The following is a 25395-nucleotide window of genomic DNA, read 5'->3' as shown; positions in this document are numbered from 1 at the left end:
TAGTGAATCGAGGCCTTTGATCCCTTTACTGGCTGTGGGCAAGCTGTATTTTGACGCAATCATGAAAGATTGAAGTAACATTTCTCTAGCCTGTATATATTGCACCACTTCACTTCAAGTTATAAATCAATATATTGGGATATTGTCCCATTGTACATATCGATCCTTACCATTTACTTCTGAGAAACATTAACCACTTGCCGACCGCACACTCATAACGTGCGTCGGCAAAGTGGCAGCTGCAGGACCAGCGACGCAGTACTGCGTCGCCAGCTGCAGCCTAATTAATCAGGAAGCAGCCGCTCGTACGAGCGGCTGCTTCCTGTCAATTCACGGCGGGGGGCTCCATGAATAGCCTGCGGGCCGCCGATGGCGGCTCGCAGGCTAGATGTAAACACAAGCGGAAATAATCCGCTTTTTTTACATTTGTACGGCGCTGCTGCGCAGCAGCGCCGTAAGGCAGATCGGCGATCCCCGGCCAATCAGCGGCCGGGGATCGCCTCCATGTGACAGGGGACGTCCTGTCACTGGCTGCACAGGACGGATAGCGTCCTGTGCAGCCCAGATCTCCCGGGGGAGCAGGTAGGAGAGGGAGGGGGAGGATTTCGCCGCGGAGGGGGGCTTTGAGGTGCCCCCCCCGCAAAATGCCAGCCAGGAGGAGCGATCAGACCCCCCCTGCACATCATCCCCCTAGTGGGGAAAAAAGGGGGGCGATCTGATCGCTCTGAGTGCCCTTTGATCTGTGCTGGGGGCTGCACAGCCCACCCAGCACAGATCACCTAAAACAGCGCTGGTCCTTAAGGGGGGGTAAAGGGTGGGTCCTCAAGTGGTTAAAAAGCTTCGTCTTTTTTCTTATGGATATAAACAACGTATTAGGCTTTGCTTTTAAATTGTGGGTGTTACAGCAAGTGAAATTATTGGTGTTGCCTACCACTGTGCTATTCTGTACATCTGAGTTTAGGGTTATTTCACACTGATAGCAACTTTGCATCTGTTCCATGCAAACATAAGACGGATGGTAGTTAATTATGGTCCCCATTAGGCTAACACACTGACAAAATCAGTTTGAAAAGTTCCATCACTGCTTCTGTTTTCAACAATTGCATTAGCACGAGACAGAGAGAGAGAGAAAGAAAAATATAATGTACTTTTAATGTTAAGTTTAATAACCCAAAACACTCTATCACTTGACGTTTTGCTGGCAGTATAAAAGGTGCTTTTAAATATAATTAAACCCTAAATGAGATTTTCTTGCTATGAGCTCTGCTTCAGTAAAACATTGTAAGGACAGAGTTCACTTACAAAGCTGTTTTTTTGTAATAGGAACTTCACAGAGACAATGACTTCCAAAGTCTTTCTAGTCGGGTAGACGCATAGTCATGGCTGGCTGATGAGCATATCTTACTGCAGAGAACAGCGATAGCTACTTTGTTGGCTGAGTTTATTGCTGGTAGCTTAACCCCCTTGCCGTTATGATTCTTTCCAGATTTTAGGGTCTAAAAAAGGTGCAATTTTTTCCACCCTTTCAGACCCTAAAACCTGAAAAAATCATTCTGGCAGGGAGATCTGCAGCAGAATAAAAAATGTACCTTCCTGGGCTCCAGCGCTGCAGTTTGCACTTTGACCACAAGATGGCGCTTATATACATATAAACAAACTTCTCTATATTTCTCTAATATAGAGAAGTTAGTTTTAAATATTAGCCCTGCCCCCGATGACATCACGCCGCCACCGCCGCTCCGCTGCTCCGAATGGCCACCAAGTCCCCGGAAGAATAGCGGGGACATGGGGATCTCGGCAGCCAGGGAAAGACCCCACACTGCCGGGGAGAGAGGCTGGAGTCCCGCTGCACAGCGCGATTCCGCGTGGGACTCCAAAACTAAAGCTAAAGCACTGCACTGTCTACCTCGACCTGAGTTTGGGATCACCGCTAGCAGCTTCTTTTTTCTACCCCGAGCTCAGGTCAGGAAAACAGCCAAGGAGGTTAAAAGGAATGTTATTGATAAGGTTTGAAAATATCACTTAGAAGAAAACTTAGGAGAAAAGGTGAATTTAATAGGTCCATGTCAATAAAATGCCTTTGAAGTCACCAGAAAGCAAGACAATACTCTGAATAATTTTGATGGTACCTTTTCCGTGATTTTTTTGGTACTTTTTCAACAGCAGAGTGCTGAAAAGTTATTTTAAACAAAATATGAAAAGTTATCCCCTAGGAGAAAACTTAGGAGAAAAAGTGAATTGAATAAGGGCTGAAGGTTCATCTCCATTTCTACCTATGCTCACTGTGATTGCTTTAAGAGGAACTGTAGTACAAATAATAAATAAAATTGCTTATTTTTTTACAATATTAATTTATAAATTATTCATTATTTGCCCATTGTAAAATCTTCCTTCTCCCTGATTTACATTGTAAAATTGGTTACAGGTGGCAACATCTTTAGTCGTGCCAGATAATCTCTGTGGAATGTTCATTTATTGAAGGCTTTAGCCCACTGGCGCAGTTGTGTCCACTTCTGTCCGCTTTTCAGCATCTGTAACATTGATGTGTAACTGAAAAGCGGACACAACGGCGTAAGTGGGCTCAGGCCCTGAGAGTTTTATGCACTGATGGAGATACTGCTTGCTTGGCAGTTGGAAACAGCCGTTATTTCCCACAATGCAACAAGGTTCACGGACAGCAAACTGTCAGGATCATCTGCAGACTCTAAGGTCACCTTAAAACTATAAGGGAAAACTATAAGGGCCCTTTTCCATTGGCGAAAGTGATGCGATGCAGCTACACATAACTTCCGCTGGCACCCGCATCACTTCCGCATCTCCCGATGCAGAAGTTGATTGAAGAGATGGGACACGGCTGCAGGCAGATGCAGCCATGTGAGAATCTGCAGCATGCTGCAGATTCTCGGATCACTCCACACCGCTCCGCACAACATGCATGCAGTGGAAACTATTCCATTGCCCTGCATGTGTTTCAGCACACCTGCGGTGCGATGCTGCTATGTAGACACATCGCACTGCTTCTAGTGGCAACGGGCTCTAACTGTATTGGGTTTACTGGAGACAATCCTATATACTATGCATAGCACAACTACCTTTAAGTAAAGTATAGGTGTGTAGTTTAGTCTCGGAATGCCCTTGGAGCCTTTAAACTTGGGTCAAGCTAAAGTTTTTCTTGTGAATGCATAGATTATATAAGAAAGAACTGGAAAGTCCTCAGTATTGTGAAATTGATGTAGGTAAACATTCCAAGCAAGAGTTACACACTCCATTCTGTGAACAGAAGCCCAAATGAACATTCCCTTATGATTGATCATATTCAGCCTTGTAAACAAGATACCTGTTTAGGTTATCTTTTCCAAATACTTGGACAGGTAAGAACTTGTAAGGAGTACAGTCTATGGTTGCTAATAAAGGAGTGGCTAATCTACTGTCAGGCATTTCATACATGTCCAAGCCCGAGCTTTTCGCTTCACAAATCTTTGGAGGATGTAGTAGGTAAAAAACAGTACTGTTCCATATCGTTTACTTTCAGTACTAAACTGACACTCACTTTCAAGTAAAACCACCAGCTAAAGTACATATTCTGCTGGCTGATGCCTTATTAAATTTGTTCCATGTCTGCATGGAGACGGACCTGGCTCATGGACAGAAAGCAAAGAGTTTTGGTCAATGGATCATATTAAAATGGATGTCTACAGCTGGACCCTCAGGGATAGGTACTGGGTCCAGCACTCTACAATTTATTTATTAATGACCTAGCAGATTAAATAAAAAGTAATGTTGCTATTTCTGCAGATAATACAAATGTGTGCAGAATTATTATAATTATCAGCACACAGAAAGATAGTGACATATTGTAGAAGGACTTGGATAGGATGGCTACATGGGCAAGTGAATGGCAGATGAAATTCAATATAAAAAAATGTAAAGTCAGTGTCAGACTAGGAATTGGAAAAACTGAGGAAATCCACCTGCTGGCTAAGCAGCAGAAACCCTGTGTTATCACTCTCAATAGAAACCTGCAGCAAGCCTTCACTGGGAGCAGCAACACCTGATTACTGCTGTTTGGCCAGAAAGTGGATTTCCTCAGCATTACCATCTCTCAGTCCAACACTGTGTACAGTCATGGATCTTGTTCCCACCAATAGTTTAGCACCATACAAAATAAATGGGATACAGATACAGATGGATATCAAGCTTGGAGAGGGACTTAAGAGAGCTTGTTGACAAGAAGTTAAATACTCGTATTCAATGCCAAGCAGGTGCAGCAGGAAACAAAATTTTGGGGTGCATTGAAAGGGAAATAAAAATGCAGGACGCTAGCATGATACTGTCCCTGTTTAGCTCTCTTGTAAAGCGCCATCTGGAATATGGAAAACAGGTACTGCATTCCAGGAGGACATTGCAGTTTTAGAGCAGGTGCAGAGAAGAGCAACAAGATTGATTGATTGAAGGATGGAAGGTCTCACTTACCAAGAAAGGTTAAATGAACTAGATTCTTTTAATCAAATTAATATGTATAAATACATCAGAGTGCAATATAAAAGATTGGCAGGGGAGCTTTTTTCCCTAGGCTTGGTCAAAAGGCTTGGGGGCATGATCTACAATGCCACAATCGCTCCTTCCTTTTTATGGGGTTGGCTGGAGTGTCTTTTAATACCCAGCACTGGGTGTCAAATGCCCTAGGTACGCCACTGTTGACATCCTCAGCGAAATTATTAATTGTTATGCATTAGCACTAAATTAGAATAAAAAATAATTTTGGCATGCAGTTTTCACTGAAAGTAACCTCTGATCATGTACTTTAACATCACAAGCTCTACTTATAGTGCCTAGGTTTGCATCAGGGTCACGTTAATATCCCTTCTGAAACATTGCTAGTCACATTAATAGGAGGCAAAAATTTCACTTCAGTCCTAGCAGGAAATCATAGAACATAATACTTTAGAATAGAAGTCCTCTGTGTAAAAGGCATAGAAGTCATCTGTGTAAAAGGCCTGGAGTTATATATTACGTTTAACTTAGGTTAGCTGGGTGGATAAAGACTTTGTTAGATTACCTCAGGCACCGCCTTTTCTTCAAAGCAATATGAATCACTTTCATCTTTCACTATTAACAGGTGCTCTTCACTCATAATTACATTGCATCAAGTGAATTACAAATAGCAGAGAGAGAGAGGTGGCCAGTCGGCCAGTCCTTTCCCTGCACAGTAAAGGAGATAGGTTAAAAAAAACGACACGCTCCAAATTAAATTGAGTTATTGGCAGGAAAAGGAGAGCAGACCTTGACCCTAGATGACACAACCATTATCATTAATAAGTGGATATAAAGAAAACCTGGTTGAAGCTGCTTGGGGCAAGTGTCTCCCAAGCAGCTGTGCAAAGTTATCAAGAAATGAATCACAAAAGCATGTTTTCAGGAGACATTTTGACAGTTTTGTAGCTGAAAGCAACTAGGCAAGCTCTTTACAAAATCAGCGTATGAAGAATAACATGATGTAGTAACCCATTATGATCTGGATGCCGTTAGGCGGACCCTGTCTATTATTCCACTTGGCTGGCACAATCTCCTCTAAGAGGTGCAGTCGTGTCATCTCCCCAAGATTCACAAACGTTTCATCTTTACTCTCCGTAACAGGCCTACGATTGCTTTGTTGATATTTTTTTTTCAGTCCACTTAGTTTTCTATCTCACCTCCCCACTGCTAAAATCTGTCAGACAAACCTTTGCAAAGTAAGCGATTGCTCTCTTTGAACTTGAGCTACAAGACAAATTGCACCACTTCGGCTTCATTGCATTTGCCCCTTGAGAAAGAGATGCCATCATTTAATGCCGCCAAGGAAAAAGTGCTTAGTAAGGAGGAGAAAAGAAAAAGACTAGCACTTTCTGCACCAAACACATATCACTTGGACACTTCATGTGGTATAAAAAATGTCTTTTTTTTTCCTTTCACATTCTGTAAAAATAAAAGCTATTTGAGGGAGTCAGTACAACACAGTTGCTGTTAGAAAAATACTTATAGTTAATGGAGTAGTTGGCACCACAATATTACAACAATGTACCCCATGTAAAAAAAAAACGAGTGCACACTTTTCCAGCTCACCCTGTATGCCTATGATTCATACAGATACATGGCCTTGAGAAAAGGCTACTAAAATGCGTCCGGATTTACTATCTGCGGCCACTTGTCTTTGTGAATGCACAGCCAGGTATCCCATCTTTCTTTTGACGGTGCTGCAATTAACCATGGAACACAGCACAACATCAACCATACTTGGCAACACCACAAATGCTTTCAAGGAGTTAAGAGAAATTTTGGCTCCGTTATCATCCTAGATACATTTTCCACCAAGGTAGGTTTTTCCTTTCTGTGTCTGCTCTTGTCTCTTGGCCAGATTAAGGGGCTGTCCAGCTCACCCTTTGGATTTCTGCGTCCCAGAGCTAGCCTCGTTTCTGTATGTCACACCTGCACTCCCCGTCCGTGCATTTGAATAACTTGAGCACGTAAGGTCTGAATTCCACTAAGTATTGTCTTCTGGTGTTCCAGAGAGGTGATTCCTAGACTCATCACGTCCCTACAGGAGAGAACAGAAATGTTGTTCAGAATGCTGTTATCGTTATCTTGTAAAGAGCCAACTATGAGAAAGGAATGATTCAAAACACTGAATTATCCCCCAACCAGAGGCTCTCTTTGCTTCAGTTATCAGTAGGGATGGTAAATAAGGGGCAAGTCTGCATTGATGCAGTTTTATGTTAATTATATGTAAATGTATGCAGCTTTAAAACAGCCTGATTCTATTGCATCAATACAGAATTATTTTTATCTCACTGACCATTCCTTGCCATCAGGATGCAACAGTCATTACAAGAGGACTAATTCAATATTGAGTGGTGAATTTGCATAGAAAGTAATTATGGAAATTAAGCTATGACATGTAAATCACAGGTGTTAGCCACCAATCAATTAGCATGGGTACTATGTTCATAAACCTCATCTGTTATGGTTTCTTTAAATGTAAATAACTTTCACTTTGGGCAGGTGGCTGGTTAATTGCAGTGGTCATCATGTGCCGGGAAACCATACTGATAGGTCTATGATTACTCTGAGTGCTGAATCTGTTAAACCAGTGTGTCACCAGAGAGAGCCATACTGTCAAGAATGATCAGGTACATTCATCTTCACCACAAATGTAAAGTTCTCCCAGCATAGACAGTTTGTAACTTACAGTACAGTTATGGGACAAGTTGTGTAATTTGACAATGTGTAGCCCCTTTGATTTCATGTTTTATTTGGCTCATCTTAATGCATTTTCTTAACATAAATACAAGTACTTGTATATATCAGGGTGCTTACTATCTGGCAGCTTCAAGTCTTGAAACTACTGATTTGAAATAAAATAGTGCTTTAGTTTTTCCCTCTACAGCTTCCAGTTCTGTTTGAGCTATGTCTTGCTGATTATGTGAGCTCTCCATTGAACACTTAAAAGCACGACATTTTAAGTCAGCATGATATCATTTATTGGCTAACTAAAAAGAATAAGAATAAGCAAGCTTTCGGCTTTGCAGCCTTCATCAGGCTTAAATCCTGTCCTTGAACACTTAAATCATACTTTTCATATTTGCATAAGCATAAATTACTCACATGACAATGGGGTCTATTCAAATGGCCAAAAATATTTATGCACACGCACAACACATTTACATTTTCCCGGGAGTCCCACAAGTTACTTAATGCTCATTATTTGGTTTGAAATTTGTAGTAACAGAGGCGCCAAAATAGAATAAAACCGTTTTAAAATCAGTTTAAAAGGAGGTGGGTTGGTGGGAACCACCCTCAGGTATACAAGGACCAGCCAATGAGTCACTAATATATACAATATAATACAATTTATTATGAAATCTCCAGGCATGCAACGCGTTTCACGGGTCAACTGCCTGCTTCTTCAGGTAATCAGTGTTGGAGATACACAAGGCTGTATCTACTAAAGGGCCCAGCGCCTACTGCCTGGAGATTTCATAATAAATTATATTATATTGTATATATTAGTGACTCATTGGCTGGTCCTTGTATACCTGAGGGTGGTTCCCACCAACCCACCTCCTTTTAAACTGATTTTAAAATGGTTTTATTCTATTTTGGCGCCTCTGTTACTACAAATTTCAAACCTGATCTAGTCCACCATTGGTGGAGGGGTAAGGGTGGAGGGGTGTATCCCCAACTTTTTTCCTGTCTACAGAGAGCGACTTCTTAATACCTGAGTGGGGTCAGGTTACAATTCTCCCCACCTGTACATCCAGTGGTTGCCTTTGTAGTAACCCAGACTTGTGAGTATATTACTTATCTACGTATCGTTGTACTCTATTTACTGTGACATACTACACTATATTGGGCTCTCGGTTTCTATTCTTTGTATTTCTTAATGCTCATTATGTTGTTTGTGTGACTTGTGTTGTGCATACAATACATGTGTTGCTTGTATCCGGCCACTTAAAGGAATACTATCGATGTATGCATTTATTTTTAAATGCTGTATGTTGTAGCACACATTAGGACAAGTACTAGGAGCAATTTGATTCCTCACACAGCTGTTCCTCTCATCTGTAAAATCCTCCATCAGTTTTGGCGTCAGTGTTGGATACAAAATGTATCTAATACTGAGCTCCCAGAGGGCTAGACCATGTCTCTGCACAGGGGAGTTGCTATCAACTCCTCAGTTTATAGTTTAATTATCACCTTGCTGAAAGAATCTTGTTGATGTGGTGGTAAGGGGTTAAAGATTCTAGCATTGTGTGTTTATTATCTTTGCTTCTCTTGACTGATAAAGATACTAATAAAGCTGGCCACTAACGGTCCAATTTCTAGCGAAAAATCGTTAGAGCGATCAGAAATTCTGATTGGATTGGTTGTAAATAATCTCCATTGGTGGACACAATCGATTATGAACGAGTGAAAAAAATGTCACCCAAATGAATTTTCGTTGAACGAAAATTTGGATTTTCTTGGTGGTCGTGATAGATAGGAAGCAATGATTGGTTAGTTGATGGTGTAGTGAACGATTTTTCGTCCGATTAGACTTTCTAATCGCTCGAACAATTTTTCGCTAGAAATTGGACCGTTAGTGGCCAGCTTAATGCTAATTGTAAACAGTGGTCTGTCCCTCTCAGCAGCTTTTAAAGTGGATGCAGCCTGGAGTGCATCACCACAAGCAGGCAACCAGTCTGAGTGTAAACACAGACTAGTGTTATAGCTAGTTATATTCCAGCAATATTACAGCTCATTTAGTTACCTGTTACCACCTCAGATCAGCCTATTTCTCCTCATGACTCCTGCATGCTGTGAGAGTGACACAGTAACCAAGCAGCTCAGGGTGACCCAAACTACTATGAGCTGTGTGAGAAATTAATTTTTAAGCAGGGATAGCGAGAGAGAGACCTGGGTGAATAAATAAAGTGCCCCTAGCACTAGTGGTAATGTGTACACTAATATAGAGTATTAAAAAAAAAGGTCGTTTCAATCGATAGTATTCCTTTAAAGGAATACTTAAGTCTAGAAAAAAAAATGACATTTACTCACCTGAGGCATCCCTCAGCCCCCCGAAGCTGGATGGTGCCCTCGCAGCCCCGCTCTGATCGTCCTGTCCCCGCCGGCGGCTACTTCCGGTTCGGCGACAGCAGCCGACAGGCTGGGAACGCGGCTGATTTTCCGCGTTCCCAGCCGCTGCTATCACTCTCTATGCTGCTATAGCGCTATAGCAGCATAGAGAGTGATAGCAGCGGCTGGGAACGCGGAAAATCAGCCGCGTTCCCAGCCTGTCGGCGGCTGTCGCCGAACCGGAAGTAGCCGCCGGCGGGGACAGGACGATCGGAGCGGGGCTGCGAGGGCACCATCCAGCTTCGGGGGGCTGAGGGATGCCCCAGGTGAGTAAATGTCATTTTTTTTTCTAGACTTAAGTATTCTTTTAAGGATCAGTGACTGCTGGTACCAAAGAACCGTGCCTTCCGACAAACTGCTGCACATACCTGCCGCTCCCACCACTATCCCATGCAGTCCCCTCTCTCTGCCATCACTGTGATGGCAGAGTTTTGTAAGCCAGTCAGAAGCTGTTTTCATTGGCTCCTGACCCTGTCCATCAATGTAAGCCAATGGAGTTATCAATAGCATATGAAATCGGCTCCTGACCAGCTCACACAGCTCTCCCATCCTATAGAGTTAGTTGCGGCGATGGGAGAGCCGTGCGATCGGTGGAAGCAGCGGGACTGCAAAGTGGCGATGTTTAAAATCTATGTCCTGTCAGAGTCATGCAGCCACAATCAGGACATAGATTTTAACTGCGCTGGTCCAGAAGCGGTTAAGGGATGTGGTGCAGGGGGTTGTGAGAAGATATGGAGTAGAGACAGCATAAATAAAGCCACAATTCTCCAAGGGTTGTGAACTTTCAGCCAGACAATAAGCTTACATTACCATTAAGTTTTAGGTGACTATAAGGATCAAAGTGTTGGGAGGGGCATGTTACAATATCTCTATCTATCTATCTATCTATCCATATATATACTCTGGGGTTTTAGTTATATCTTGTTATTCGTTATATTTTGTTCATGCCTCAACTCCAGTTTTTTATATGAAAGCCTGTTTTTCCTACTAAAAAAAAATGATTCCATATTTGAAACATTTCTGTAATATGTTTTTTAGGTGGTGCTTCTCCGGGGAGTATGTTTTGCATCAAAATGGGATTCATTGATGACAGCCTCTTCCATTTTTGTTTGAAGCCCTCTTTGTTTGCATTATATTGCCATGACATATTGACACTTGTTCATCGGTGAGTAAAATTGAAATACATGCTTTATGCTAAACTGAATTTATAAAATATTTTTAATCCGACCAATAATACTCATGCTTCTCTTGGAAACAAATTATATGCTGCAAGAAGTTGATTTGGTCATTTTCAAAAAAAAAAAAAAAAAAGTGTTAAAAGTGTAGAGAGATTCTTGTGTGAATACCAGAATATTAATGCAAGTCACCTATGCTGCACGTTTGCTATGGATGCCTTATTTAATATAGTTTACAGATTACCATTTATGCTAATTATATGTTTATTAACTTTCTAATATTTGTTTCAGACTTTAAAGAGAGCAAATGCAATTTTGAATTATAATCTTTATTTCCTGAAAGCTCCATTGTAAAATAAAGTTCCCATGCCAAAAAGGATATCATTTAGGTTTTGTAGCTAGTTCAAGTATACCCTAGTCTGACCTTATACCTGAGGCTTCTAGTAGCACAAGCCTTGTCATTCATCATTTCACCTTTATCTGTGCCCCAAGGAGAAGCAACTCAATACATTCCCAGTGTCTCAGTGTCAGTTGTTTGCTGGTTCAGCGTGATCATTCCGTTGACATCAGTGGAACATGATGCATGGAGTCAGCAGAGGCATAGCACTGAGAAGCTGATGATGCACTGCACAGCACTTCTGTTGTGTGCAGGAATGAATTAAGATGAAGATGGTGACTAAGATGAGGCTTCTTCAACTTTATTCATGTAACAGTAGATACAAGGTTCACTTTAAAGAAGATCTTTTTTAAAGCTATAAATGTTCCAGATGACCTTAGAGTTAGCTTGTATCTTAAAGGAATACTATCGATTCACATATTTTTTTTTTATTTTATTTTATTGACACAGGAATTTTTTGGGAAGTGCTGCTAAGTACTGGTGTATACATTTTAGTAGCAACCTCTTTGTTTACTGTTATCAAAATACTTTCAAACTTTACTGACGCCAAAACTGACGGCAGACTGAGCCATGAGGAGAGGGGAAATTCCCCTCACACTTGATCAGTTAACTCTATGTGTAACTCTGTGTGTGACAGAGAGAAAGCTCCCAACAGCTGCAGCTTCTGTGTCCTGTGTTTCTGACTGAAGTGTCTGAAGAGAGCAGAGGAAATGTAACTAATTGTCACAGCTTTTCATACTGTTTTTGCTTTCAGAGTTTGCTTTCTGTACTCTGATATGCTGTGCATTGAAGCAGACACCCCCTCTGCAATTGATTTGTCCCAATATAGCTTAATCCTACTCTCAATAAATTACAGCTTTTGCCTCTGATTTTTAACATGAAAAGTAGGAAAATGTTTACACAGCTACTTAGACATTATTTGTACATTGTCATTTTAGAACACTTGGGTATTGATAGTATTCCTTTAACATTATACTTTACTTTTCAGTCCAAAGGGCTATAGTGCTTTCAGTTTTATGCTTCTTCTGCTATTGTCACATTTTTGATTTGTTAAAAGGTAAAATATAATTCCCTTTAATAATAATGATGAGACTCCTGATAGACAGGTGGCGTGTTGATGTAGTGTTTAGTGCTCTCTCCTTGCACGACACTATCTGCATAGAGTTTGTACACCCTCCTTGTGCAAAATTGTGATGTTCTGCCATCCCTACTTACTTATTAATTAACAAAACATGTAGCTATGATTACTAATACAAGGTACTTGTATTACTAAGTTTAGGGGCCATATGCAATTGACTTTTTCATCTGAGTTTTCTACCAGGTGATATTTTTCACAACTTCTAAATAAAATACTTTTTCACGTACTTTTTGGTACTTTTTTCCATGGCAAAGCGCTAACATGTTACTTTAAACTGAAGATGAAAAATGATCTCATAGGAGAAAACTCAGGAGAAAAAGTGCATTGCATATGGGCCTAGGTCTGTTGTAAATGGTAGAATGCCATTTTATAAATCACTCAATCCTAAAGCCGCAAACTGATTTTAAAAAAGAGCTACTGATCCATTAGCAGTTGTTATAAGTGAATGTCCCAGAAAAGACACATTGGCCCATATGCAATTTGCTTTTTTTTCCCTGAGTTTTCTCCTAGGAGATAATTTGTAATCTTCAATTTTAAATACATTTTTAGCCCTTTGAAATTGAAATAAGTACCAACAATTAGGTGAAAAAATTCTACCAAAATTATTGTGAGCATTTTCTTGCTTGCTGGTGGTTTAAAATGCATTTTATAGATAAGTTTGAAAATATCACAAAGGAGAAAACATTAATTGCAAATGGCCCATTTGCCCATATGAAATTATTTTTTTTTCTCTAACATTTTCTCCTAGGAGATCATGTTTCAACTTCTCTTTAAAATAACTTTCTGCACCTTGCAACCGAAAAATTACTGAAAAAGTAGTTGAAAAACTACTATCAAAATTATTTTTAGTATTTTCTTACTTGCAGGTGGTTTAAATGCATTGTATTTACAAGTTGTTTAAATATCACTTAGGAGAAAACTCAGGTGAAAAAAATGAATTGAATATGGGCCACTGTGAGATAATGTACAGCCAGACAAGGCTGAGATCCGCTGTGCAAGAAAACTGACCGCAGGCCACAAGGGGTTAAAAAGTGACAGGGTCCCTTTTAAGCAATGTAGTTACAGTAGTTACTATATTGAGTTTTGTCTCAAGCAATGTTCTCAGGCAACTGGAAATGATTACTTTTGTTTCATTTTTTTATTATTATTTCATTAAACAAATATGCATATATTGCTTCAGGCACTCACACAGTACAAGCATTTCTACTAGTACTTATCATCCCCTATCTAAGCTGTCTTAATAAAAAATTAGATTAGCAACCCTCAGTTTTTTGAATTACCGGTACCTATCTGGAACAAACAATACATTATTATATTCTGGGTGTCTGTAAAAATCTAACCTGTATTATTTTTTAGACTGCAGTATGTTCAATAACAACATGGTCAAATTACTTCCAAACAGTAGCTTTACAATTAACAAAAAATAACAATTTTTATGGAACAAAAATACAGGTTAGGATAAAATAATTCTGTTTTAGAAATTTGGTTTAGTCTTAATGAGGTGGAGCAAGTTATCTATACTAAAATTAACTGTACTTGATGGTACTTAATGATGGATACTGTGCTTGACTGGTACTTAACGGTCAACCGAGGTGACATGTGACATGATGAGATAGACTTGTTTATGTACAGTGCCGATCACACAACTAACTAGGATGTGTTCCTTTTTTTCTTTCTCTGCCTGAAAGAGTTAAAAATCGGGTATATACGTTTTTATCTGGATCGGGACTGGGTCAGACTAGGTCAGACTAGGTCAGACTATAGTATAACCCTCACTGATAAGTAATTATAGCCATAAAACACTTTCCTGTCTGTAAATGGCTTCTGAGAGCAGGAGAGAGATAAAAAAGGGTCAATAATTCATAGATTTGAGCTCTGGCATACTTTAATGAAGGTGTCATTGAGCAGAGACAATGAAACAGTAAAAACTATATAAATATAGAATAAAACTGTGGAGTATCTAAAAAAGTCATTTTTAGGAGAATAATGACAGATAGAATTGTTTTTCTCATCAGTTTATTTTCACCTCGGATGTCCTTTAATGAATGATAGCCCTGGTTAGTTCTCTACCATCACCAATACATTTACCAATACTTTAACATGAAAGGTGTCAAAAATATTTTATACAACTTACTGAACTGTCATTCTGGCCACTGACTCCAGGTAGCAATATCCTGCTGCTGTAAAATTATCCTTGTATCTTTCCATTTCAATGGCCTCCAGCCATTCTCCAACAGAACTAAATGAAGGAAATGTTGTAAACGTCCGTTCAATTAATGGGATGGAAGTACTATGTGACCTAGAAAATACAGAGGAAATAGTTAGTCCTGATTTGCCATTAATTATTCCTTAACTTTTTAAAATTTCTCAAAACGTAAATTGTAAATACAAATTTGAAAACCGTTCAGTGTACTCAGTGTATGTAAACTGACTCAGCTTTTAAGTGAAGGTACTTGCAGGTGATTGAAGTTCTAAAAACACTATTACAATTATATTTCTTATTTATTTATAGAGTGCTGACACATTTCCCATAATGTTTTACTTTGCATAGTATGTTTAATAATTAATGTCATACTATTCAAAACACATCAAGAAACAGTTTTGTGGAAGACAATTAACCAATCAATGTTTTTTTCGAAGGTAAGAAGAAACTTACCATATGTGCTGGGTGGAAATCCACACTTAGGCAGCATTAATTGTTATCACTGCAAAATTCGCACACAATTTGTAGTGTTTTTCCCACATATACAGTATAAATCTGCGTTTTGCACATTTTTGGGATATTTGACATTTTTTTTTTTCATATTCATGTGCAAAATTTTTGGAATGCAATTTTACAGGGCATACCAAAGAAGTTAATTTATATAAACATGTATCTATTTAAAATCAAAATATCATGTAATATTTTGCATATAATGTAATCTTCTGCAATTTCTGACACTTGCCATTGACATGCATAATTGTGATTTGCACATCCCACATACAGGTCAGCTTTCTTCTATTTGAGTGCTTTTACACAAAAAAATTAAATGCCATTGAAATTCAGTACAACTTTCAAAAAACAAATTTGGAACCCATGCAAATTCTGAGAAATGTTAAGAAGCATGTACTATTACAAACTGAGGACTACAGACTACAGAGATAGCGACTTCTGATTTGTAGCCTTCATTTGCACCTTCTTATCATCCTCAAGTCAGCAAGAGATGACAGATGACAGAGCAGCATCTTTCCACAGGCAGGTGAGGAAGGGAACAATGAGGCTGGCAACCACTGTTGCCAAAGACCTTTGGACCTTTAGGTGACATTGAGGGACACCTGTATGCATGGAAAGAAGCCACGTCTGCAAAAATGGCTTTATTAAACGTCCATAAAGGGTGCGCATTGAACCCTTTATGGACTTTCACCTAAGCCGCATTTGCTAGCACTGAGACCTTTGAGACTTTCCTGCCTTCCATTTGTACATTAGGTTTGATAGCCCTGGGTTCCGTACAGCCTTAGTTGGGGAGTTCCTAGATGGAACAGAACATATTGCCTTATGACATCTGTATGCATGCTAGATTCCCTGTCCAGAAGGTACTGAGGAATGACCACCTCATCTGAGTGCCACCTAGTGGGTGTACAAATTGTGTACACCCACTTTTATGTGATTCTTAATGTCTGGAATTTGTAAAGATTTCCCCATCACATACACTAGGGTTTGGATTGTTGTTTTTGTGTACCTTTCTAAGGCAATATTGGAAGATAAGAGATGCAGAGAGTAACGGCAGGCAGTGATACTCGGATTACCCCAATCACAAATTTGAGTGATCACGAATTTGACTCCGCCCACTTACGAATTGACTGGTGATCACGATCATGAATAGAAATAGATATCCGACTCGAGTGCGGTTTTGAATCGAATAACTGCATGTAATCACGAATCGTGATTTGTGATTAAAAACTCGCCAACTTTAATGGTTAATAGCAAGGCCCCCTTACATGCTAGAAACACAAAATTTACCAGATATGTTAAGAAGAACAGTGGGAACAAGATGAGATTTTTTTTCAAAAAGACCTAATAGTTTTTGAGAAAATTGATTTTAAAGTTTCAAAGGAAAAAAGTATTCCGTGATTCAAAATCCACCAAAACCTGCCGACTTTAACATATTTGCCAGATATGTTAAGAAGAACAGTGGGAACAAGAGAAAAAAAATATACATTTAAATGCGGTAAATATATTAACTGTCATTTACCGCATTTAAATGTATACTTTTTTTCCTTTGAAACTTTAAAATCGATTTTCTCAAACTATAAGGTCTTTTTTTTCATCTTGTTCCCACTGTTCTTCTTAACATACTTGTCAAATTTGGTGTTTCTAGCATGTAAGGGGGTTTTGCTATCAACCATTAATCGTCGGGTTTTTAATCATGAATCATCACTAGTGATCATGAGTAACTAGTGATCACGAGTAACTCGTGATCACGAGTCAGGTAATAAGTGCAATCACGAGTGATTCGTGATCGGCATTCATGATCGAGAGCCGATCACTAATGCCGATTACCACCTCGTGATCACAAAAAATGACGCGTCATCATGAGCTACTCCTGATCACCAGCTCGTGATGAGCACCACTAATGGCAGGTTCTCTTTTCTCTTTAACAACCAAGAGTGTTGACAGTTTTCTTTCAACAACATCATAAGTTCCACAGGGATTATCTTTGTTTTCAAAGAAATGTTAATAGTTCTCAGTATCTTCCAGTAACTGGATGTATTTTATTCTGTGGCTTCCTCTTTATATTGTACAAACACTGTACAACACTGTTCAGTTTTATTAATGCATAGGCACACATTTAGAAACCATGCAATTAGTATTGACAGCTCGACTGACAACTGCTCCCTTTAGTTCAATCAAGGATAGATCTTTCCATGTTGAGAAGGGAACTGTACATGAAATGAGATTAGTCAGGCTATCAAGTGGTGATGCAGACAGAACAACTTCACTACAATTGATTCTAAAGATGTTAGATACACAAGGAAAAGGAAGAAACAAATTATAGTAAATAATAATTATAATAATAGTGTAATCTAAAACAAGAGTCCATCGTATGTGTATGTATTTAAATGTTTTTCATGAACAACACGTATAGTGTGAACAAGGCTTTAAACATAACATCATATTCACTAAAACATAGCAAAGCACACATTACTGTGGTAATGACCTTCATACTAATGGGTTAACTATGACGGCAGAGCTCTGTGAGCCGGTCAGAGAAGATTTCATTGGCTCCTGGTCCTGACCCTGTGATCAATGTGAGCTAATGCAATCAGCTCACAGTGATGATGGAGTCTGGAGCCAATGAAATCGGCAACTGAGTGGCCCATAGAGCTCTGCCGTCATAGGCTTGTGCTGTAACTGGGGGTAGCGCTAGAATGCATAGTGGCAATGATGAAATCTACGTCCTGTCAGAAATAAGCAGCCAAAACAGGACGTTGATTTCAACTAGCGTGGTCCGGAAATGGTTAATAAGTGCTTGTCATATATCTCAAACATCTCTGCAGTGGTTGCTCAAGAGTCTTCTAGATCCCTCTAGCAGTCCCTGTCAAAAGACAATAAACATTATCTGCTTTGCTTAAAACATATAGACTTTGATAACTACTGCTGTATGTGCCATTTAAGCTATTGTTAGGAAATGTCACTTGCATACTAGCATTTCATTCCATTACAAGTAGCAACCTTTGTTGAAAACTAACCTTGTATACCATTTTTATGATGAAGTCACAGCATTTTTCCTGTTGGTTAAAGGACAACCATAATGATAGAGATATGGAGACTGATATATTTATTTCCTTTTAAGCAATACCAGTTGCCTGGCTATCCTGCCGAACCTCAGCCTCTAATACTTTTAGCAACAGACCCCGAACAAGCATGCAGCAGATCAGGTGTTTCTGACATTATGTTCAGATCTGCCAAGATTATCTGCATGCTTGTATCTGGTGTGATTCAGACACCACTGAAGCCTAATATATTTGTAGGGATGCCAGGCAACTGATATTGTTTAAAAGGAAATGAATGTGGCAGCCTCCATATTCTTCTCTCTTCAGTTGTCCTTTAAGTACATTCTAGCACTGCCTCGGTGTAGCTGAGTCTAATCAATTTCATTATATATCAATCTGATTCTTAACTCGTGAGCATCCTTTGATCAAGCATTGTTTACTCCTTGCTGCATAACCCTAGTATTGCTAAAGGCTATACATTTGTAAAGAAGACCCTGAAAGCATATATTGTGGAAACATAAGCATTTGGAAAAAAACAACAACAACATAATTTTCTGTAAAATGCGTTCTAGAGCAATGTCACATGTACAGAGAGTAAAAGTAGCAAGATATCTCTCATAATTCTCCAGCACAGCTGCTGCTAATATTCTCTAGTGAAATTGCAGCTAGTTATGTCAAACCAGTAGCAACTTGAAACTCTATAGACTTCTGTTTTAGCAATGACCATCTGCTGCTTTTTTTTACCATAGTTTCTGGCATTAGCAGACTTAAGGCTAAAGGCCAGTCAGGGTAGACAGAATCTTATGTTAGTACAGGCATCCTCCACACTCTGCCAAGATAGCTTAATAACCCAGCATGCCAGATCTTTAAATGACAATTGGCAGCTGAGTCTATTGTCCCACTCCTTAGCCTTCCCTTAGAAGTGCTCAGTGGTGCCTTTCACTATCGTCCCTGCTCTCTCCTCCATCGAGACAGGATGCATTGCTCAACTGTTGCCTATCCACGTGTCCATATGACATTGGGACCCTTCAGTACCATTCATTATTGGATCCTTAATGGAGACACAAATTGCATACAAATTGTGTGTTTTGCTGCTTAAGAGTGATGAGGGATATGAGAACATGAGATAGGCATAGGAGGATTCAGAATAGAAGAATTACAAGACTTACGAGTATTAGGAAAACTACAGTACGAGAATCAGGGATTGGTTAAGAGAAACTACATTTCAGGCAAAGTTTATAAAAGTTTTCTTAACAACTACGGCCATTTAAAATAAAAAGTTCTCATTTGAAATTTATGTAAACCACCCAAAATTAGCATTTTAAATTGATTTAGAAATTTTACTTTGGGTGAATTTTGAATTTTTGTGAAGTTCAAAGATCTGAGAAACACAAAACTGAGTTTACCAATTAGGATGTGCAAACATTATGGGGGAGGTGGATATGAGAGTGGTGTTGCTGTTCTCTTCTGAGTGCTGTGCCTTCTGCAGGTTCATCAGGAGGAGGCTGAACATAGCCTGTACTCCCATGTGAATTTTGTAAATAGTAAAATAACAAAAATAAAACAAACAACAAAACACTGGTTTTTTTTTTTTTTTTTTTTGGGGGGGGGGGGGGGTGTACAAAATGAGTGACTATTAAATTGAACATTTTGCTGCACACCTGATTTTGTATGAAAATTGTTTGCAAGTCTAAAGATGGATGATTTATTATCATTGCCGGTAGCACAATGTGATCGATTAGATAAAAAAATATGAAGGAATTTATTTGCACAGAATGACAATAGATTTTGTATGAAAATCATCATGAAAAAATAAGATCAAAAGTTATCTTTTGATTGAATCTTCAAAGAATTGTTCATAGCTTTATAACATTGATCAAATAAAGACGACCACTGGTGAAAAATAGAAAGCCTGCAATGTAGAGCTCTCAATATTTTAATCTTAGATACTCCACCTCAACAAAGCTGCTTTGGTGTTTTGTTATCTAAAGTTGTCTGAAGCTGTGGCCACCCCAACCTGTGTTGTCTGGCCCACCCCCAGTAGTAGTGGCCTGATTGGTGGCTGCCAAGCTGGGGAGGGACACAGCAAAGCAGATGGGGGTGGCCACAGAGCTTTGGAAAATTTTCAAAAATGTAAGTCTTGCAGATGGCAGATGGGAAAAAGGGGACAGAGTTTCTGACATTAATGAATTACAGGTGAGCCAGTGAGTGATTAACCCCACCACCCACTGGTCCGTGCAGCAGTAATGGAGAACCTTACATTGCAGGCTCTTGCACAGGCTTATTTTTTTCACCAATTATCCTCATTAACAACAGATTGTTCCAGATGGATCAAACAGATTTTTTTTTGTGTACACTGTTTAAAGACACCTGAAATGAGAGGTATATGGAGACTGCCATATTTATTTCCTTTTAAACAATACCAGTTGCCTGGCAGTCCTGTTGATCTTTTTGGTTGCAGTAGTATCTGAATCACACATCTGAAACAAGCATGAAGCTAATCCAGTCAGACTCTAGTCAGAAACACCTGATCTGCATGCTTGTTCAGGGACTATGGCTAAAGGTAGTAGAGGCAGAGGATCAGCACAATGCCAGGCAACTGATATAGTTTACAAGGAAATAAATATGGCGGCCTCCGTATCTTTCTCAGTTCAGGTGTACTTTAAATGCAGAGTATAATGGTGCCTCATTTTTCAGTATTTAAACTACATTGTCCAATCAGAAGGTGGAATAGCAGAGGAAAGAAAGAGAAAGGCAAAGAACTTCTTAATATCACTGTTCTACTTTTCTTGAGAAGCTGACATTTCACACATACTATATTGCAAATGCATATTTAGCTCTCTGTGAATATCAGCTATGAGGCAATATTCTGCTCTTCCATTAGACTAGAGTTCTTCTATAGCACTGTAAATCATGATACCACCCTGCACGAGATTATATTCACCCTAGTAATGCCATCAGCTGCAGTCTTTTGAACAAATATGACCTCACACATCACACGTCTGAATGTACCCAAATAATACAAGGAATCCTGACTGGAAAGAAAGGGGTTTTTATGTTGCTGATCTCCATTTTCAATCTAATTATTTGATCGAGCAGCTGTACATAACTCATAAATTTTACATTCTGCTTTTATCTATTGTGAGGCAAGGCACCCAAATTCTGTTTTCATTTACTCCTTGCCTGAAAAGCTCGATTCCCAACAGCCAAGCACTATGAAAATTATAAAGCTGTAATTATATTAGAAATTGCTATTCTATTCCTCCATATAGGGCGCATTTAAATATAATTATACAGCACTATAAAGAACACAGAAGCATTGTTCTGCAATATATACAAGCTAAACCAATTGCACAGCAAGCAAAGGGAACATTTCAGAGGACCAGCAGAGAATTCAGGTATTCTAAAGATCGCAGCATAATCAGAATGTACAACACTTCATGACTATAAAACAGGAAGGAAAATTATATGTTTTAAAGTTGAAGTTGCCATCCTTTTCACCTAAAAGAAAATGTGTATTGAGGTAAATTCTGGAAAACCATCTTTTGGAAGAAATATCCTTTGTAGTCTGTAGCCAATGTTATACCTTCTCAAAAGCAAAACATTTTTTACTAAAGTTTTTGTTCCAAACCAGTTTTCGTTCAAAAGCGTTTGTTCTAAGTCCATGCATAGGGCTTCCAACTGATAGCATCATTACTAGAGTACTCATATTACTTTTGTGTTGTGTCGAACAAGGCTTCTATAGATAACAATCCTGTCTTTAATTTGGTAAAGGGACCTGAGGCAGCCAGCTAGAGGGACGTACTGTGGAGAGGTTGGTAGGCTACTGCTGCTTGGCCCATAGTCTTCATGCTTGTCAAACTGCAGGAAGTTGGAACACAGACTTCAGAGATGCTAATTCTGACACTGGTGTTCAACCACAATGGTGACTTGACCAAATAGGCTCATTTTGATGTTGGGCACTTAGTTACATGCACTGCCACTTGGCTGCAATTAAAATTTGGTCAGGTTAACCTTGGTGCTATTACTCAGTGTGAATGGTGAAGATGATGACTGCTTAGGGTTGTTACTTTACAGTTAAGAGGCCTAGGACAAAGCTTTTAGTCTTATGGATTGAGGTTATGAGTATGTGTCAGGAACAGTTTAATGTCAAGGAGGAAGGTTACGATTAGAAAACAGGGGAGGATAAGGTTAGGTGTCTTGAAGTTTATTTTTTATTTATGTAAAATTGGTTAGGATTAGCTGAATGATGAAAAATAAAGGAAAAACAGGTTTTCATATTCTAGACACATACTGTATCTGAAACCTTGCACTGAATTTAATTGGCTGAATCTGCTACAGTACTTCTGGTAACTTAAAATAGAAATAGTGGGCATTACCGACAATTTTTTTCTTCTTAAAAAGTTCTAATCAGTCATGGAAACAGTTCTGCATGATACTAAAAAGATTCTTAAATCCTACTTAATAGTGGCAGTTTAGCTTGAATTGGTAGAATTAGTTAAGAAAAATGCAAATCCATTCCTAAGCTGCAGCAGAGTAAGAAGTGCTTAATAGCATGTCTACACATTGTTCAGTGTTGACTAGACATGATGTGTGAAGTGCTCCTCCCCTGCTGAATCTTATGAAGCTATTCTGTGCAAAATCCTTCCAGTACTTGGCACAGATGCAATACATCAGATGTACTGGTTACTTCAGCATGGGACAGCAATTTCCCTTACACACTGCCCTGTCTGAGAAACTTTCTTAACTCCTCCTACTTAAGAACAGTTTAAGAAGGACACTGCACTATTTAGTGAAGATATCTGAGACAGTTCTGCATGGATTTCTAAAAACCTACCAATACTTTGTCTCAGACACTCTTGATAAATGTCCCCCAGTGATCCCAGCAATCAAAGTTACTCTGCTTGACTTGTCAAACTTTTGTTATCAGACAGTGTAGGACATGGTAGTCATCTTTGAAGAGGACGAGAGTAGTATTCACCACTGTAAATGTGGTGAAAACATCAGAAAATGAATCATACACAACACATAAGGTGGACCCTTGGCCCTTGCACTTTCTAGTGGTGACAGTGATTACCATCTGGAAAACTCCAGTAAAACAGCAAACAATAAAGTGACTTGGAAGTTGTGGCTGGATGATGTTTGGATTAATTCATTGTTATCTTCAGTTAGGGATTTAATTTGCAAGAAATTTTCTCCTATATTTCTATCATAGCACACTTGTCATAGCTATTATGGGAAAATCTCACTAGCAAACCTGATGAAGACACATTTGTGAAACTTTTCACAAGCTCAGTACATATTTGCAAACAATGACCTGATTCCTGGTTCCTAGAGACAGTGGCATAACTACAATTCATGAAGCCCCCTGGCAAAATTTGATGGGGCCACCCCAATGTTCACTCCCCTTCCCTTGCCTCCCCTTGGTGCCGCCTTACAGCCTGGGGGCCCATCTCACAAGGATCATCAAACAAGTGTGGACACCATGATCTTCCCACCCATAACAAATGTAGCCACAAAAACACCTGATCTGTATCGGAGGAAGGGAAGGTTAGTAGTTTGGCCCCCCGGGGTCATAGGGCTGCGCTACTCCCATGAACCGGCTAGGTGCTTGCTTGCGCTTGGCACAGGCATTAGAAAGGTAGCCCTCCTATTGAGTCTCATCTGAGCATGATTGTGACTATGCTAAGAAGTGACAAGTCACATTTTTGTGCTGCTGGGTAACTCCACCACATGGCAAACAATGACACGTGTGGTCTTGCCAAACACTGCCAATTGGCTTAGACATGGCCCCATCTTTATATCTGAATAGATCAGTGTTGCAATCTGTAAAATGTATCTGACATTTGTGTCTTCAGCTTCTATAGGTACTTATTCCATACAAAAAGCAGTGTGACATGGAAGATTTATTGAAAATATTGAATTATATCCTGTGTGACACAATCATCTGACACCTCACAGATGTTCATGCACAAGAAGGACACTCATTCCCTACTTAAGTTGAAAATTCGTAGCTGCTTGCAAAGACCTGGGTGATCCACTGTGTCAGCTGCCCACATGAAAAAATCCTTAAAGCACAACTGAACTAACAGGGATATGGTGGCTGACATATTTATTTCCTTTTAAACAATGCAGATTGGCCTGGCTGTCCTGCTTAGCCTTGTTTCTTATATATTTAACCATAGACCCTGAACAAGCATGTAGAACAAGCCTTCATGCAAAGAAGCTGCCATGGATGTAGCAATAGCCCCTGCAACCCCCGTGATTGTGGGGGTGCCTGGCTGGGAGCTTGGGGGCCCCTCCTCCTCCCATTCGCATGCAAATTAGCATAGAGAGCATTATATATTTACCTGCTTCCAGCACTGTGGATATTTGCGCATTACAGGAGCAGCACTCTCTGCTGCCCTTTGTCCAGCTTATGTGACTCGCATTGGTCATGTGATAGGGAGTCGGTGAATGGCAGCAGAGAAAGTGTGCATTGATGCACGGAGGATACTCGCAGCACTGGAACAGGTAGTGAGTGTAATATTACCTGCTTCCAGTACTGCTATTCACCCGCTCTCTATCACATGACCAATGCAAGTCATATAACACATACAAAGCTCCCTGCACTACTCTGAATGGTGGGAGGGGATGTTTACTAGCTGCTTGTCTGGTCCCTACGGGAGGGGGGTGCTATGGACCTAGGGGGCCCCATGCAATATTTTTTTTACAGTGCGCCCCTATACATGTAAGTTACACCCTTGGTAGTTGCCAATAAGAAGGGGACAACAGGAAACTGGTGAGTGCAGACACAGATACTTCTAGGGGCTGGAAGAAGCCCTAGATAAGTAAAGATGCACTTATTATTTTGGCCTCATGTATCCTTTAAAGTACTGAAAGCAAAAGATCATCAGGACAGCCTGACAATTCGCAATGTTTATAGGTAATAAATATGACAGCATCTGCATCTTTCTCGCTACAAGGTCACTTTAAGCTTAATCATCCCTTTATATTACATATTATTTTACAGCGCGTGCAGTCCCATTATTAAGGTGTATGATAGGTTGGTAAATTTCTGTAAACTGGTGATATAATTGAGAGGGTCAAACACTATGAAGCAAAAAGTGTTTGCAATATAGTACAGTCATTTGTCATGCATGGTTTATGCTAATAGATTCCGCATAGTATGACAATGATCATTTTTTACTAATGCATAGAAAATGGAGTTGGACAACGCATCGTATTTAAATCCAATCAACTTCAAAGCATGCATGAAGACCCCGGTAACTTATCTTCAC

General features: G+C 39.6%; 1 protein-coding gene across 1 annotated transcript in view; it reads right to left on the bottom strand.

Annotated features, from left to right (window-relative positions):
* Nucleotides 1-5988: 5988 nt before the first annotated feature.
* The window catches only part of EPHA10 (EPH receptor A10), a 766354-nt gene continuing 746947 nt past the window's right edge, over nucleotides 5989-25395 (bottom strand). Inside the window, exons 16-17 of the mRNA XM_068269039.1 lie at nucleotides 14496-14660; nucleotides 5989-6574 (exon numbers count right to left, since the gene is read on the bottom strand). Of these exons, the coding sequence (XP_068125140.1) occupies nucleotides 6460-6574; nucleotides 14496-14660 (280 nt within the window). The 3' untranslated portion in view covers nucleotides 5989-6459. The remainder of the gene's footprint in view (nucleotides 6575-14495; nucleotides 14661-25395) is intronic.

This window comes from Hyperolius riggenbachi, chromosome 2 (assembly GCF_040937935.1).
Source record: "Hyperolius riggenbachi isolate aHypRig1 chromosome 2, aHypRig1.pri, whole genome shotgun sequence".
Classification (NCBI taxonomy): Eukaryota; Metazoa; Chordata; class Amphibia; order Anura; family Hyperoliidae; genus Hyperolius; species Hyperolius riggenbachi.
Note: the sequence above shows the minus strand (reverse complement) of the source record. Positions and strands in the feature narration are given on the sequence as shown.